The sequence below is a fragment of the Medicago sativa genome, chromosome 4 (assembly GCF_051527215.1).
Source record: "Medicago sativa cultivar Bolivia chromosome 4, Bolivia_mono, whole genome shotgun sequence".
NCBI lineage: Eukaryota > Viridiplantae > Streptophyta > Magnoliopsida > Fabales > Fabaceae > Medicago > Medicago sativa.
This window is the reverse complement of record NC_140752.1, coordinates 100326599-100342966: the sequence shown is the minus strand read 5'-3', so window position 1 is coordinate 100342966 and position 16368 is coordinate 100326599. Positions and strand designations below refer to the sequence as shown.

Here is a 16368-nt window from a genome sequence, read left to right as displayed (position 1 = left end):
TTTTTTATTAACCAATAAAATTGATGACACATATCTTAATTTTCCTCATCAATTGAAAATCTAGTTATTTTGATGGTTAAGTTAGTATGAAAATTTTTTTTTTTTTTGAAGGATGAAAATATTTTTCTTATTAACCAATGAAATCGATGACACATATCTTAATATTTTTCTCATCAATTGAAAATCTTCAATTTTCCAATAATTTATCTTAATGAAACATTTTTCTTATTCGCATATTTTTTCCATGCTCCATTTCTTCAATTGATTCAATTTTTCATATCAATCCACTGTGTATTTTATATCTCTTTATATGTTGTTCAAATTCATAAATTCAACCTATGATGCCCTCTTTTTCTAACGACTTATCACATGATATCATATATCTAATCACGTGGCTTGTAGAATGCTTATGTACTAAGAGAAAAATAGAGAATGTCTATTTGATAAGTTTATTGTTCATGTTTTTTCATCTTAACTAGTTGTCAACCCGTGCTTCGCACGGGGTGGATTGTTTTTTTTTTTTTTTCCGGATAATTTTGTTGGAATTCACATTTGTTAACGCTTAAAAGTGAACTGATTGCGAACATAGATATTACATGCTTATAACATATCTTTTAAAAAATTTGTTACGAAGGAAAAATGAGCAAATTACTGAATATTCCACAGACATTAGAAATATTTACCAAAATTTGTTTATTGCTAAAATTTATTGTTTATTGCTAAAATTTATTAGTATTTGAACCTGAGTCGCTACTAAAACAATAAATTGTCAAAATACAGCAACATTGCGTTGCAGAAATTTTGTGGATGCCGTCCTTGATTACTGAGTTTAAAAGTGAATTTCCAAACTCCTTGCGACAACCTAAGTATCATATCCTTATTACATAATGCAGTGCTTCATATTTAGGACCAAACATATGGAGCTCTAAATCTTTAATGAAGAGAAAGTAGTCAATTAGAAATCTCATAGTACATCCCTGCTGATCAAAATACAGTTGACTAATCTGAGACAAACCCATGGTGTTTGATAAGTTTGCACTTGATCGACCACCTTGAGTTTGAGTTGAAAAATGGAAAATGGACAACCAAACATCAGAAGCATCCAAGAGCAATGATCATCTCTTTAAAAAAAAAAAAAAACAATGAATCGTTTTGTGGTATAAGGAAATGGATCAAGGACCCTAAGTGCAAGTCATGTAGCTCTTAAAAGTGTTGAAAATGAATGAAAAGAATAATAAATATGTTTGAAATTAAAAGAACAAAATGACCTTAGAATTTAGAAAAGGGCAACACGAGTGATAAAGAGGTTCCTCATTGAATCCATGTTGGTGTGAGTTGCAATTTTTTCAGTCAATTTCAAAAAGTTGAAGAAAAATTAGAGGGACTAAAACAAAAAGTTGGTATATTTAACCCTTTTATGGATTAATTTCACTAATGAAAGCTACATTTGAGGATTAAATTAATCGATGAAAGATACATTGATAACCAAACCGATTGACGAAAGATGCATATATGTATGTTTTTATACGATCAAATACTATTGTGACAACCTCTCACATATTTAAGGACCACAAAGTATGTTTGCTCTGTTATTAGAGAAGTTTTAGCTTACAATTAACTGATAGGAGAAAGAGAAAAAGGCTTAGCCATGAAAAACCCGAAATATATTTCGTGACTTATAATTATTGATAGTCTTGTATTAAACATAAAATAAAGAGCAAGAATTGGTTACAAAATTTTTCCATCAAACAATGGTGGAACACTAACTTCAAAATCTCCTTCCGACATCTGCAACACCTTTGCAACAGATGGCCTAATAGTTGGATTAGGGCACAAGCACCACAGTCCAACCATAGTCATTCTCTCAAACCTAATGAAATCATTAACAACTTCAACATCATGGCTAAGAATGTCTCTTAGTTTCCCCTCTTTTGCCCAATATAGAACCCAATCTATAAGTATCATGTCATCACCACCTTCTGTTCCATCTTCAACTTGATGCAACTCAATGTGCCTTCTACAAAATAAGATTTCAAGCAACATGACACCAAAGCTGTAGATATCCACTTTTGCAGTGATAGGTGCATTTTTGAGCCATTCTGGTGCCAAATATCCCATTGTCCCTCTAACATTTGTGCTTGTTCTACTTCTGTCTTTCATTAGCAGCTTGGCCATTCCAAAACATGCTTTAATTTTGAGCTATAGTTTACTTGCAAAAGGTGATATGCAAGAAAGTGTACGATGGTGTTTAAACTTGGAATGAAGAGTTACAATTACAGAATTAAGTACCTGCTAGATCAAAAATACTGCTAGTATAAAAATTCTATTGTGATAATATTTGTATATGATATTTTATTCAACTATAATGACAAAATATTCATGTTTTCTCATATAATTTTTTCAAAGGAAAAAGTCTGATACAATGTGTATACCAAAATGCATAATGAATATGCAAATCATTTTAAAAAAGGTTAAGAATTATTAAGACATCACTGTCGAGAAAGATGCTCGGTGAGTGGTGACAGGCTGACAGCAACTACACTTAATATATAGAAACCGTGATTATTAGCTCATACTATCTCATTCAGCCAAAAATATGGCTGCACTTGAACATTTCCAAATTGAAAAACCACACTAATTTCAACTTATTAGGAAGGATAAAGAGGTGTGACAGCAAGGATGCATTCAAACTTCCAAACTAATTAGGTAAATCAATTAATTGAAACATAGTGTGGTTGGTTGAATCTATTCTATTGTTAATTTGACAATGAATTTCATTAAATAATGCACTTGGACACAAAAAAAAAACAAATGGAAACATGATTGTAAAGATTCAAAATAAAAATGCAAGATAACAGTTAAATCTGACCAAGAACTTACCTAAATTCTATTAGGCAAAATGCTTCTTGAAAGATCCTCGTCAATGGCAACAGGCAGTGGCGGCATTTGGCTCATAATGCCAGGCATCTCATAGAAGGAATAAGATGATTCGAGATCAATAATCGAAATCATAACTCTCGAAGAAAACCACCATATTATCGTGTTCCTTCTTCTTTCTTAGTATGAAGCTAGAAAAGCTTATCAATACTTGTGAGAGTATGCTTATTCAACAACACCTTTCTTCCTCATCAGAAGCACAATTAAAGAAAAAGTTTCTATAGATAAAGAAGGATATCTTTTAATTAGATTTCTGATCAACTATGTCCATCTAACTCAAAATGGAAGGAACCACTCTAAGCATCATACTCTGAACAAAAGATACCATCTGCAAACAAAAATTAATCATATAAATTGCCATATAATCAGACAAGAAAGAATCATACAAATATGGACAAAATATTCAACATTATTATAAAAAAGAAATAAAAATAGAGAGCATGGAGAACTTTGATTAAAGTAAGTTCTTACCCAAGCGATTCCAATACACATTATAATGAAGCCAGGAAAATTAAAAGGTGCCTTTTCAGATAGAAATAGAGCTGAAAAAAGAAAATGGGTGTTTGTTACTAATTTTCTGTAGTAATGTGAACATGATGGAACATTATGACTTTCCACTCACCCGTTAATGGAGAGAAAGTCAACAGTGGAAGTGAACATGTACTTGCAGCTATTGATGGAAGTGATCTGAAGAGAAAAAAAGGCAAAACAAAGAGAGACATTAGATGAGAAAAGAGAAATAGAATAATGCTTTAAAAAAGAGAGAAAAGGATTGAGAAAATACGAAAAATTAGCTCCTGTAAGTTTTGGAATGGAATTGAGAAACGCACAACACAAATGCAAGATGAAAGAAAATGCTCAAAACAAACTTTTCTTCTAGCATTTATAGAAAAAAATTGGAGTAAAGAAAATAAAACACAAAGCATTCAACCATAAATTTAAACAAAAGCTTGAAAAAAGGTAAAAGATTAATAATTATGAACAAAAAGAAGTTTTAGACTTTAGGAGGTAAGAAATCACCTGTATAAATTGAAGCTTCACGAGAAGCCACGGGCATGTTTGAAGTGTTATCAGACATGGCTAATGAGTTGTTCTCAACCTCACCAGCTGATACGAGAGTCTGAAGAGTACCTTTGATGATGGTGGCCATAGTGATAGCTAGTTAAAGAAGGTTTGATCGGATTATAGAAACCATATCCATCACCATTTGTTCCATTCATTCCTTGCAACTTGTTCTCTGATTTCTTCCCCTTGATCACAATGATCCATGTGTAAGCTTCCAAAAGTACAGCAATGCCACCCAATGCTGCAATAATGCCGGTGTATGCATGCTTCCAGTTATCGTAGCGATCCGCTGCAGACACCTCCAAGGCCTCAAACCCTTTAAAGATGTTGACGATGCTGATGGTTATAGTTGCGTATCCGACACCCCAATGGTAAAGGTTCCAGTAATAACAGAGCAAAAACCTGTATTCAGTAGCAGAAATTTCTGATAATTTCATTTCAATTATTATTAGCATAACATAGCATTCAAAAGAGGCATTAGTCACATTATCAAAAAAAAGTTCGACACTGCAATCTGGTTGCAGCATCATTGCTTTCTTATATTTTCACAACAACAATTGAAGTTGCATTAGTCACATTTACTGTGATTCTCTATAATATCAATGATTGCAACAGTTTCCACAGCCACAATTCAAAACCTTGTACGTAAGTAGTTTATAGTTTAAGAAACTACTCGTCAACAACAGTTGAAGTTGCGTCAGCTATATTTAACTGATTTTCTGCAATATCAATTATCGCGACACAACTGTAACAGTTATCGCGTATACAATTTAAAATGTTACATGTAAACAAATCATGAACATGAACATGTAATGTCATACCTGAAGGGTTCCAAGGCAGAAGAGGATGATCCCGAGTGTTCTATGAGTTGAATATGTAACACCAGCTAAGTCACTTCCCAGCTTGACACTGGTACCCCATCCAACAACACCAACTATATAGGCAGCTAATTGGCATGTAACATGAAGGTAAAACCAAGCAGGGTCTGCTGTTTTGAACACCTTCAAGTACCTTGCAATCACAGCTCCCAAAGGCATCAAGATCCCCAAGCTCACTGCATTCAACAATCCATGAGTCAGAAAAACAATTAACATCCTTAATCAATTTCCAAATCACCAAATAAAATGAAGTAAACCAGAGACATATAGTTCATTGCGGAGCGAGAAATTGATCCTGAAAAAAATAATCAGATGTAACAGAAAAACTATCTACCTTGAGGTGGTGAACATCACTCCCACAGATTCCAACAACCTTCATTTTAATTCTGACATCATGGGGTCCTTCAAACATACAAAATGAAGTAAGCCAGTGATATAACAATGAGATTTAGATTCTATGCAGTCGATTAATGACGATGTTGCGACAATTGATCGATCTAAACCATGGCCACATTTCAAGTTTGAATTTTAGATATAATTTATTAATTGATTAAAAGTCCTGAATCACTTGACTGTGTAAACTTCAGTCATATATTTGACTATCTAAAATCCAAAACCAAATCATTAACAATAAACTTAATCCAACCACGCTCACATTTAGAGTTTGAATATTGAATCCGATTTATTCAGTTCTGAATTACTTGACTGTGTAAACTTTTTCAAACAAAATCTGCTTCTCAAATTTCTCCCTCTCATTTTGCACAAGATTTGAGGTTCCCCTCCACTGCCTCAAATTCTAAAAAAGAAACACCGAACAAAAAATATATACACAACAAAATGAAACAAAATGCACTCAAACAACATCAGAACAACAAAAAAGGAAAGAGTAAAAAGTGAAATACCTGAAGCGGAAAGAAACCTGTCAAAGCAACTAATATTGTTTGACTAAGAGAGACAATTATGAAGTCATTTATACTTTAATGCACCTTGAACCTTCACTGATGATAAAGTATGGTGCCAAAAACTACAAAGATGGATTCCTGCAACCCAACAAATATATAAGAGTAGGTAGTAAAAAATAATTTACACTTGAAAATATAATATCTTTACGCCTGTTATGGATAATTCAAATGAGAACCAAACACAGTGAGATAGAGGGAAAATTGCTTCTAATTTTTATTTGTTGTAGAAAAGTATAATGATGGATAATGAAAGCTCTGCCATGTCTATCTTTCAAAACCATGTTTACTCATTCTAACAGTTGTAGCTCCAACAGTAGAAGCATTTGTAAAATTGAAGGTTTCATCTAGCTAACATTGGGCATCAGATTCATTTTCAGAGACATTGTTACTGCTTTCATCTATTCATAGCTCTCTAGCAAAAATCATATACTCAATTTTCATAAATATAAAGAAACAAAAATCATATGATTGATCTTACTTGAAGATAGTATAATTTGTTAGAGTCACAATTTCAATATATCTACCATCTCCCAGTGCTTCATTTTACCTGGACAGGAATTGCAAGAATTAAGATTTAACTAAAGGCACACAAAAGTAAGTAAGATTGGGAAATACTACATATCAACAAAAATTGTTCACTTGATCTACTACCATAATTTAAATGAACTTCAATTCAAAAAATAATATAAATGAAATAAAGACCTACCAGGGACAGTCGAGCCTGATCCAAGATCAGTTCCATAGTCAGAAAATATCACACATTCTAATGGCTTCATCTGCAAATAGAAACAGTGAAGACTCACGAAGTCTTCTACTTTATTCTCTGTATTTCAAAAGCATGCCTCTAGTCTCTACTAAGAAATCACTCAATTCGGCAACAAATTTCATATTCAGCCAGGTCGAATCAAGTGAGTATCTTGAAAATTAGGATTAGCATAAACACACATAAGAAGCTAAACTAATTGAGCAGGAAAAAAGCTTAATAAAATTAAAGTACCATAGGGAAACAAATTTCTCCAGAACCAACAACATACGATCGACCAGAGCCCACACCGCCTTCTTCATAGCCTCTCACACTGTTCGTTCCACCAATGGCAAAAGCTTCATAGGGAGAGAAATTTCCTACCACATGACCACCAGAGAGACTAGCAGTTTACCAAATAAAGTCAGAAAAACATAAGATTATTGTTTGTATTAATATAAAGTGTAAGCAACAATAATACATATACATCATTTCTTAATTGATTTAAATAGCAATAATGGCAAAAATCCATAAGCAAGAATTCAACAAACAGGACAATAAGGGAAGAGATGCAAAGTAAAATCACTAAACATTTACCTCAAATATGGAAATTCATAGAGAATAGTATCATAATTCTCTAACTCACCAAATATGTATAATACTGATATAACATGAAGAATCATATTAACTCTCAATTTACATCTTCAAAATAAATATTTGCATTAAATTAAATTAAATTTTTCTGACCCTAACAACCCTCTTCAATCTCATTTTACTATTGCAATAACCCTATTCAGAATATCAGAAAAATTAGACAGATTCGCTTCATAAACCTGAAAAACAAATAAAATCAAAACTTTTTTTCAATGTAAAGCAAAACAATGGAAAAATCAAAACTTTTTTATTCAAAGTATTTGAAGAAAAGAAAACTAACATCAAGAAGCTCCTCAACAGTTTCTCTAACCCTCTTCATACCTACACAATCAAAATCACAGAATTAAATAAAAAAATTAACAATTCAATTGATCAATTATATCAACAACAACATTAACAACATAATTAACAATAACACTGAATTGAGTGTATATGAAGATGACCCAGAAAGTGAAAAGGGAAAAAATTCATACTTTATGAATTTCCAACGAAAATTATGCTGAGAAAACAACAACTTGAGTAGAAAAAGGGGAGAATTTCATCTTCTATTCTCTCTAAGGTTCAACCACCGAACCCATAAACCCCATTAACCAAGCTTCCAACTTCCATGAATCAAGCCATACATGTGTGATTATTCATTTCTTTTCATCTCTTTTAGTTGATAGAAGGTGGAATTCCAGCACATAATGAATTGAAAGATTGAAGGATGGGGTTAGGGTTCAGTTTGGACAGAACAGGAAGAGGAGAAGAGGATTGAGTCTTGATGATGATTAATCCATCATGAGGGTTTCAAAAATGAGTTTGCATGATGATTTTCATGGGGTTTGGGTGAGGATTGTAGAATTTTGGGGTTGAGAGTGAGAAGGCCGAGAGAGAAATGGGAGGAAGAAGGAAGAAAAGTGAGAGAAGTGATATATATACCCATATGCAAGTCCAATAAATGAATTACGAAAATACCCCTAGGAAGGGCAAAATGGTAAAAATAACAGCCATTAACTTTTATAAATAGTTTAGTAGATTGATTGTAATGACTGATTCTATATCTACTAACCTAGATAGGAAAATGAATGTCTGTATTTTTTACAATTTTGCCCTTGGAGGGGTATTTTCGTAAATTGGTTAATTGCTATCTCACCCATATATATATGTTGTGGTACGGTTTGATTTTTTTCATTCCCACTCTTTCATGCTTTCCTTCCAACTACTTCCAACTATTTCATTCATGCTTTTGCTAACTTGAGTCCGGTTCCTTCTTCTTTGTCCATTCCAGGTTCTGGTTCGGTTCCCTGTTATTCATTGCATGTCTTTGTTTTCTTCTTTTTTTTTGTGATTTTGTTCTGTTATGAGGTTTTAATTGATGTTCTTCCTCAGGTTCGGTTGATATCAAGCTCAAAGGTTTGTGTTTTGTTTGATATTGCTTTGCATGTTCTTTTGTGGTTCAATTTTTATGATTTTGTTGTCATTGTGTTCTGATTTTGTGTTTTGTTGGTTTTTTTGTGCTTTGATTTTGTTTTTTTTGTTCCCTGTTATTCCAGGTTTCTTTGTTATTGAGCTCAGAGGTTTGTGTTGTGTTTTTGATTGTTTTGCATGTTCTGGTTTTGTTCAATTTTGTTAATTTCTCTGTTCTGTTTTTGATCTTATGTGATTTTGGGTTTGAACTGACTATATTTTCAACTTTTTCTGCAGGTTTGTTGGTTATCAAGCATAAGGTTTTCTGATTTTGGTAGTTGGTGTTGTTTATATCAGTTAATTGTTGATATTTGTGTCTTTTTTCTGTGTGATTTTCTCTGTTTGTGATTTTGGGTCTGTGTTTGAGTAGTGAAACAATCTGTTGAAAAGCTTAAGTAATTGTGATGTGGTTGGTGACTTTGAGACCAAGTAACCTTATTGCTTTTCTTTGTGATTTGTTGTTTTGAATTTTTGGTTCCGGAACTGATATAGTTTGTTCATACGAGATTTGGGTGAAAGATGTTGTTTGGATAAATCATTGGTGTATAAGGACTGTCTTAGAATGAGATTATGATGGTAGTGTTTGGTACAAAATTTGGGATCAGCTTTGCTTCAAAAGTATTGAAAACAAGTTTGCTGCATAAATTTAACTATAAATAAGTTAACTATGATGATGGCATTGGATTACATGCTTTGAAATTTGCTTAGAATGAGATTATGATGGTAGTGTTTGGTACAAAATTTGGGATCAGCTTTGCTTCAAAAGTATTGAAAACAAGTTTGCTGCATAAATTATACATGCATGTTATGGATTTAGCTGTTTTTGTTTATTCAGTATTTTTTTCTCTCTTTCTGCGATTTTGGTAATTGATTGAGGAACAGTAGAGTTAAATTGAAGGGTTAAAGGGTTTGATGAGTAACCAGAGATTCAATTGAAGGCTTTGATTTTTCTGTGATTTTTTGATTTTTCTGTGATTTTGTTATTTTTTTTTATAGTGAATGTTGATATCTTTTCTTTTTTGTGATTTTGGTTGTTCTGCTGGAAGAGTAGGTAGGTATGTGTGAATATTTATCCATTGTGATTTGGTTTGGCAATAGAAACAAGAAATTTGCAGAAAAAGGATTACTGAAAGTTTGGGTAAAAGCTGGATTTTGGAGAGTTGAGTAGAGAAATTGAAGTTTTGCAGAAGGTAGAAACTATGAGCTGGAGATAAGCTTAATCTGATTCAGAAGGTTGTGGTAAGTTCTCTATTAAACTTGAATTTGATTAGATAGAGAAGGATTGTTTATGTATATTAGTGAAATGAGTAGCCTATATTATTGTGTGATTATGTATATCATGTGCACTGAGATAGTTGATGAAATGTTTGTGGATTTTAAGATTCTACCCTCAATTCCCTACAGTTTAGATATAAATTTTGTACGATTTGGATCAAGAATGAATTCAGAAAACACATTAGAAGTTGGACTGTAGTGCTGAAAATCTGCAGAAAAAGCTATACAGGTTTTGGCATGAAAATTGCAAAATAAGCGATTTTGAAGTTTAAGCTGCAGTTAAGCTGTTTTGAGAAAAGTGCTTATGGGGCATAGCAGGAGCTGAAATGGGACGTAAGCAGCGTCGAGACTTTAAAAAAAAATGTTTAAGGTGAGTTCCTTTAGTTGTAGAACGCACCTCTTGGGTAGTTTATGATTATGTTTGAGTGAGATAAATATTTGTGGTTTGTTGTTTTCATAGAGTTAAGCTCTTTGTCAGGCTTGTGAACAGTCACTATCATCTTTGCTTATGTTGATGGATGTTTATAGAAGAGTTAGATTATGTTATTGTATCGAGACTGATCGATGTAAGTATATACATCTTCTCTACTATACTTTTTCCAATCACCTCAACATCTATCTATAGTGACGCAATATCATAATTCTTTTTTATGACAGATTTGTTATAATGTTCTGAAAATCGCCATTGACGCCATTCCAGATTCCGTGCATGAATTGAAGCAATATTTTATAAGTCTTCTCATGTATTCAGCAGAGTAAGGGTGTTGCAAACTTTGCTCAAATAATTCAACATAATGGTTGGAATTTCCCTTTGAGTGAATATTTACTTTGATTGTGAGTTTCTGCCATGTAAAGATGTAAAAATTCTGTAGTTTATGCATTAGTCAGAGTTGCTTGAAACTATGGTTCTACATTTTGAATATGGTCAGATATGCAGTGCAACTTCCCGTCTTATTGTACATGTAAGTATAATAGATTGATCCCACTCCTTCCGTAAACTTTTGTGCTAGCTCATTAAACAAGTAATTGTAACTTCCATTTGTGTTTTTTCTTTTGTCTGCGTATATGGGACTGATCGTGCTAACTTCAATTGAGCTAGAACTTTGTCAGACAAATTGGTAGTTGGGATTTTGTCGGCATTCATCTTCAAAAACTGATAAGCTAAGATACTCTTATTATTTCAGGAAAGTATAGCAACATAATTTTTGAATAGGATGGTGAAATGGATCAAAAACATCAAAATTTCAGATCCCTTGGAAGAAGGTTGCAGGCTAGGACCTGTTGTTAGTGAAGGGCAGGTATATTTTCATTTCTCATTTCTGTACAATGTATATGCTTTATACTTAACTTATATTCTGAACTTTGTAAAGTAAAGGACGGTTATGCTTTTGTATGTTCAAATTGCTTCTTCATATTCAATGAAAATGTATTGGTAAATATGATATTGTAATGAAATATGTCAATTTGCTTGTACCATGGACTGGTATAAAGCTTCCTGAGAAGCACTATTGGCTGGTTGGTTTTAACTTGTATGTATAATTTATGAGAAGGAAGAAGGAATCTTCTTCAAACAATTGTATATGTCCACATAATGTAGTTTTCTTTCTGGTCAGGCAACTAAAAATAGTTCACTGATTCTAAACATATTTGTCTGGAACAATGATTATATGATATCTAATATTCTGTATTCACATTATATGGTTCAGTACGAAAAAATATTGAAGTTTGTCTCGAACGCTAAGAGTGAGGGTGCGACAATTTTGACTGGTGGGTCTCGACCAGAGGTATGATTATGCTTTCTGTGCAAGTGTGTTCAGTTAGGTATTTCTGCATTTTCCATGATAATTGATTATGTTTTGCAAATGCAATGGCAGCATCTAAAGAAAGGATTCTTTGTTGAACCAACCATCATAACTGATGTGACTACTTCCATGCAAATTTGGAAAGAAGAAGTATTTGGACCTGTTCTGTGTGTAAAAACGTTTAGCACCGAGGAAGAAGCTATTGATCTAGCAAATGACACTATGTGAGTCAGTTTTCTGCGAACTAACGTTGACTTCATCTGTATACTCTTTTCCGGTCATTTGTTGAATGGTATCTAAGTTATATACTTTGGTCCTCTACAGCTATGGCTTAGGTGCTGCTGTAATATCAAATGATCTAGAAAGATGTGAGCGTGTAACTAAGGTGAGACTGATTATAGGTCATCAAGAAAACAACTAAATAATTGGATTGTTGTTGCAATTGAATAGTTTATTTTGCACTGATGCAGGCATTTAAGGCCGGAATAGTGTGGGTCAATTGCTGTCAGCCATGCTTCACTCAAGCGCCATGGGGAGGCATTAAACGTAGTGGTTTTGGCCGTGAACTAGGAGAATGGTATGACTCTATTTACTAAATTAGCTAATGTGAAAGTCTCCTTAAATGCCTATCTTTTTATTTATTTTTCTCTGGATGAAAAGGTGATCGCAGCTTCTTAATATGCAAAAGAAACCCATAATTATAAGGTGAAGTCTAAGTCTGTGGATTGTTAAATGTAGTACATTCCCTGCTGACAGTGTAGTGATCATCAGATACTGTACTTCTAAATTCAATTTAACAGTCAATAAAGCTATGAACGGATCATGGCATTGGTGCATTCCTTGCATGGTAAAATTGGAATTATACATGATAGGGATTAACATGTGTCGGCACATTTGCATGTTTCCTTGGTCTGAATTTGGCATAAAGGGATAGTTGGATTGGGTAGACAATTAACTGTGACACAATCGCTGTAGAGACTACATACCTAAACCTGTATTAATGTCAGATCTGGCGTGGGAAATAAACAATTTCGTTAAACCTGTCTTATTTGACCTTGAGTCTGATTTTGTTTAATATTTTTAACAGGGGACAATTACTTGAGCGTGAAGCAAGTGACTCAGTACATCTCTGATGAACCATGGGGATGGTACCAACCTCCTGCAAAACTATGATATGTATCTAAAAACTAACATGAATAAGGGTTGGGTAATACCAAATTATGACTATGATCCTAAGGTGGGAAGGCATATATTTATAATGTCTCTGTAAAACAATGGAACTGGTTGCACTCAAGTTTATGCCGGTAGTGTGTTTATTTGATTCCTAACCATCATGCTTCAATTTTTGAACGCCATTATGACAGACTTCTATCAACTCTATTATCTTTCCTACTATGATTCCATTGAAGTCTATTCTGAATGGCCGCAATAAGTAGGTCATTGAGTTTTATGAGGGGTTGTGAGTGTAAAAATAAAGACTTTTAAGTTAAGCAACACAAAGAAAATGGTCCATTTAGTTTCTTTCCCTATGGTACTTTAATTTTATTAAGCTTTTTCCCACTCAATTAGTTTTGCTTCTTATGTGTGTTTAGCTTCTATGTCCATATTGAACTTTACAATTACTATCTAGGTACAACATGAACCTTGACTCTTATAGGGTAATTTGATGAAATATTTATGGCATGGAGCCAAAAACATATATAACATGCTGTTTGTTAAATTTGAATGTTTAGACTAGACATAGTAGTCCTGATTGCAAAGAGATATGGGAGATGAAAAACTTTGATGTGGTCATATACAATTTCTGATTAGGTAGACATTAGAAAAAAGGGAAAAGTGATGAAATTGTAAAATATTAGTAAAATTCATTGGAAAGAAATGTGTTTTTGCCTGGATGCCTTGATCAAACTCAAATATATAGAAAATATATGTTGGAAACAGTTTAGGGATAACTGCAGGGTATGAATAGTTTAATCTCTCTATCTTAGTTAATTTATTTTGACCATTTGGTAAAGGATGGAAGGAGAATGGGGTTATATGTTGTGTTTAAGGGCTTATTTGGATTGGTTTATTTGAGATTATCTACTTGTGTATGCACTTGTGATACTGTTTGTAAGAGCTTATGAAAACAATTTATGACATGTCCATAGCCTTTTTCTAACTCATTTTCCTAAGCTCCTCAAGTATAGCTTATGAATATAACTCATAGCTTATTTCAGTAAGCTCTCTAGGACATTGTTTAAGTTCAGAATCAGCACAATACATTGAATGCTTTTCGTAAGAATTGTCTGTTACCATGCAAAAGAATAGTCTGTTTAAGTTATTGAACTTATTTTCTTGGTGGATCCTATTCAATGCACATTGTATGACAGATTTGATCAGAGATCATGCACATGAAAAAAAAGATGTCTTTCTTTTCCCTCCGGAGTTTCACATTGCGAAAGAGTTAAATAATGGAACTGAGATAATAGTAATGACGAAACTTGCGAAAACCGTGAGTTAAATCAGAGATGCTTAGTAGAGGACAGGTATTGGAATTATCAGTGTTAGATTGAGCAAATATTATTTTCTTTTACTTATCAGGTGCTTTTATGTTTTTGATTAGGTTGAATATATCAAATCTGAAAGGAACCTTCTTGCAGAAGTTGATAGCAATTGCATTGTAAAACTTTATTGTTCCTTTCAAGATGACGAGTATTTATATCTCATAATGGAGTATCTACCCGGTGGAGATATGATGACGTTGCTGATGCGGAAAGAAGTACTGACTGAAGATGAAGCTAAATTCTATATCGGGGAGACTGTGCTAGCCATAGAGTCTATTCATAAACATAATTATATTCATAGGTGCGCTTAATCTGTAATCACTATTGTTTTGCGAAATCCTATTTAGTATAAGATTGTAGCTTAACTGAGTTTTGACAAACCGTTATTTTCAACGAAATCACTATTGTTTTGGAATTATCAGTGTTAGATTGTAGGGTACTTAACTTTACGACATGGATCTTGAATACCGATCATTCAGAGGTATTCATGTTAATCAAGAAATATTTAATATTCTGATTAATTGCATTTTACAGAGATATCATGCCCGACAACTTGCTTCTGGATAGAAATGGTCACGTGAAATTATCAGATTTTGGATTATGTAAGCCGCTAGACTGCAGTAACCTTCAGGAAAAAGACTGCAGTAACCTTCAGGAAAAAGACTTATCTAATGGAGTTAACATAAGTGGAGTCCTTCAAAGTGATGAACTTGCTTTATCTCCTAACCAATCACAACAACAGCAACTGGAGCATTCGCGGAAAAATCGCAGCAGAATGCTGGTAAGTCTCTCAAATAAACACATTCATAAATAAGCATGATTTTTTTTTTAACATAGCAAACTTTATTATAAAACGGCGAGACTCACAACACATGAGTACTCACAAAACGTATTCATAAATAAGTATGATTACTTTATTCAAAGCGGCCTACACCTTTTTTCAGTTATAATAAAAATTCAGTCATTATTCTTTCGTTATGTTTGGACTTCGGTTCTTTCGTGATATTTTTGTTTGGTTAGTACGAGTCTAGCATCATTTACATCATATATCAATTTGGGTTATTGCTTTATATTTTATCCTTTAAAGACTATTCTCTCTTTTGATTGTATGGCTGCTCTACTTAGATTCATCATTAATGACATTTTAAGCTTTTCTATCTTTGTGATATTGCAGACCTATTCTACGGTTGGAACACTCGATTATATTGCTCCAGAAGTTATTCTGAAGAGAGGGTATGGCGTGGAATGTGATTGGTATAATAGTATATGGCGTTGAAAGCTTGGCAAGTTTGCATTACTGAGAATAAGTGAATAACTTCTCAGGTCTGCTGCTGATAATCTCTAACATGCTGGTCAAACTAAGTGAAGAAAAAGCTCATGTTGAGGCTGAGATTGAGCATTAAAGGAACACCGTAGAATAATGTGAGAGAGAAATTAATTCCAAAGAGCTTGAAATTCGCAATGAAGAAAAAAACATGAGTATGAGGTCTGCAGAAGCTGCTAACAAGCAGCATATGGAGGGTGTCAAAAAACTTGCTAAGATATCTCCAGCAGGCTATCCTTCAGAAAAGCACATAGAAATAGCCACTCTAGAAGTGAAATAGCTGTTATAATATTATAACAGCACAGCCATGTGTAGATTACTCTGAAGTCTGAAGCATCAAATTATATTGTAAGAATTATATGGTGGATACATTAATCTGAAATATTAATCATTTCAACTAAGGAATAATTGAGGAAGAAAAAAAAAACACAATATGGTGATAATCGAACTTTTCAAAGGTGATTAAATATTCAATTATTGATTAAGGTCTATTACAATATAATTTAAAACTTTACAAATATTAAATTTATACCGTTATCCCTGGCATTATCAAAAAGTAAAATTACAGTTCATAAACATATTAGATAGTATCACTACCTGGTGATAAAAATTAAGCTCGATTGAATAATACAGTATTAACCAATATTGATTCCAATTATTTAGAACTTAAATATTGTAAGATTGTGCTATATACAATATTAATTTACTTTATAAACAATTTTTTTTACAAAATA

The 16368-nt window shown here is 33.0% G+C and overlaps 2 protein-coding genes, 1 long non-coding RNA gene and 1 pseudogene across 6 annotated transcripts; 2 read left to right on the top strand and 2 right to left on the bottom strand.

Annotated features, from left to right (window-relative positions):
• Positions 1-1649: 1649 nt before the first annotated feature.
• LOC146934701 (uncharacterized) lies at positions 1650-5676 on the bottom strand. Of its 2 annotated transcripts, none has more exons than XR_015007855.1 (8): positions 5536-5676; positions 5215-5282; positions 4824-5056; positions 3958-4404; positions 3560-3624; positions 3409-3479; positions 2881-3265; positions 1650-2292 (listed from the first exon to the last, which is right to left on the bottom strand). It is a non-coding gene; the product is annotated as an uncharacterized LOC146934701 (long non-coding RNA). The 2 variants fall into 2 exon arrangements; XR_015007854.1 differs by having other exon boundaries at positions 1650-2289; positions 5536-5675.
• A 99-nt stretch (positions 5677-5775) lies between these two features.
• On the bottom strand, positions 5776-8095 carry LOC146934700 (outer envelope protein 80, chloroplastic-like). Of its 2 annotated transcripts, none has more exons than XR_015008467.1 (7): positions 7712-8095; positions 7519-7559; positions 7182-7417; positions 6840-6987; positions 6549-6696; positions 6321-6389; positions 5776-5920 (listed from the first exon to the last, which is right to left on the bottom strand). XR_015008467.1 is itself a non-coding variant. In XM_085708443.1 (7 exons), exons 3-6 carry the CDS (start codon positions 7265-7267, stop codon positions 6346-6348), a joined length of 348 nt encoding a protein of 115 aa, XP_085564569.1. In that variant the 5' UTR covers positions 7268-7417; positions 7519-7559; positions 7712-8095; the 3' UTR covers positions 5776-5920; positions 6321-6345. The 2 variants fall into 2 exon arrangements, 1 of the variants encoding a protein (XP_085564569.1); XM_085708443.1 differs by having other exon boundaries at positions 6549-6618.
• A 2754-nt stretch (positions 8096-10849) lies between these two features.
• Positions 10850-13177, top strand: LOC146934699 (aminoaldehyde dehydrogenase 2, peroxisomal-like; annotated as a pseudogene). The gene is made up of 7 exons (XR_015007853.1): positions 10850-10924; positions 11147-11260; positions 11669-11746; positions 11837-11988; positions 12089-12149; positions 12235-12341; positions 12852-13177. The product of XR_015007853.1 is annotated as an aminoaldehyde dehydrogenase 2, peroxisomal-like (transcript).
• Positions 13178-13303: 126 nt separating this feature from the next.
• LOC146934698 (uncharacterized) lies at positions 13304-16129 on the top strand. Its single transcript, XM_085706639.1, has 4 exons — positions 13304-14292; positions 14370-14611; positions 14845-15091; positions 15485-16129. Exons 1-4 carry the CDS (start codon positions 14275-14277, stop codon positions 15584-15586), a joined length of 609 nt encoding a protein of 202 aa, XP_085562765.1. The 5' UTR covers positions 13304-14274; the 3' UTR covers positions 15587-16129.
• Positions 16130-16368: the final 239 nt, after the last annotated feature.

Excerpts from the sequence above, each read along its gene's own strand:
- LOC146934700 (XM_085708443.1), bottom strand. The coding sequence starts at position 7,267 with ATGATTCTTCATGTTATATCAGTATTATACATATTTGGTGAGTTAGAG. Across the intron at positions 6,988-7,181 it reads TATGAATTTCCATATTTGAG|TCTCTCTGGTGGTCATGTGG; the intron begins GTAAATGTTTAG and ends GTAAACTGCTAG. Across the intron at positions 6,619-6,839 it reads GAGAAATTTGTTTCCCTATG|ATGAAGCCATTAGAATGTGT; the intron begins GTACTTTAATTT and ends TTCTATTTGCAG.
- LOC146934698 (XM_085706639.1), top strand. Across the intron at positions 14,612-14,844 it reads AAACATAATTATATTCATAG|AGATATCATGCCCGACAACT; the intron begins GTGCGCTTAATC and ends TGCATTTTACAG. Across the intron at positions 15,092-15,484 it reads AAAATCGCAGCAGAATGCTG|ACCTATTCTACGGTTGGAAC; the intron begins GTAAGTCTCTCA and ends GTGATATTGCAG.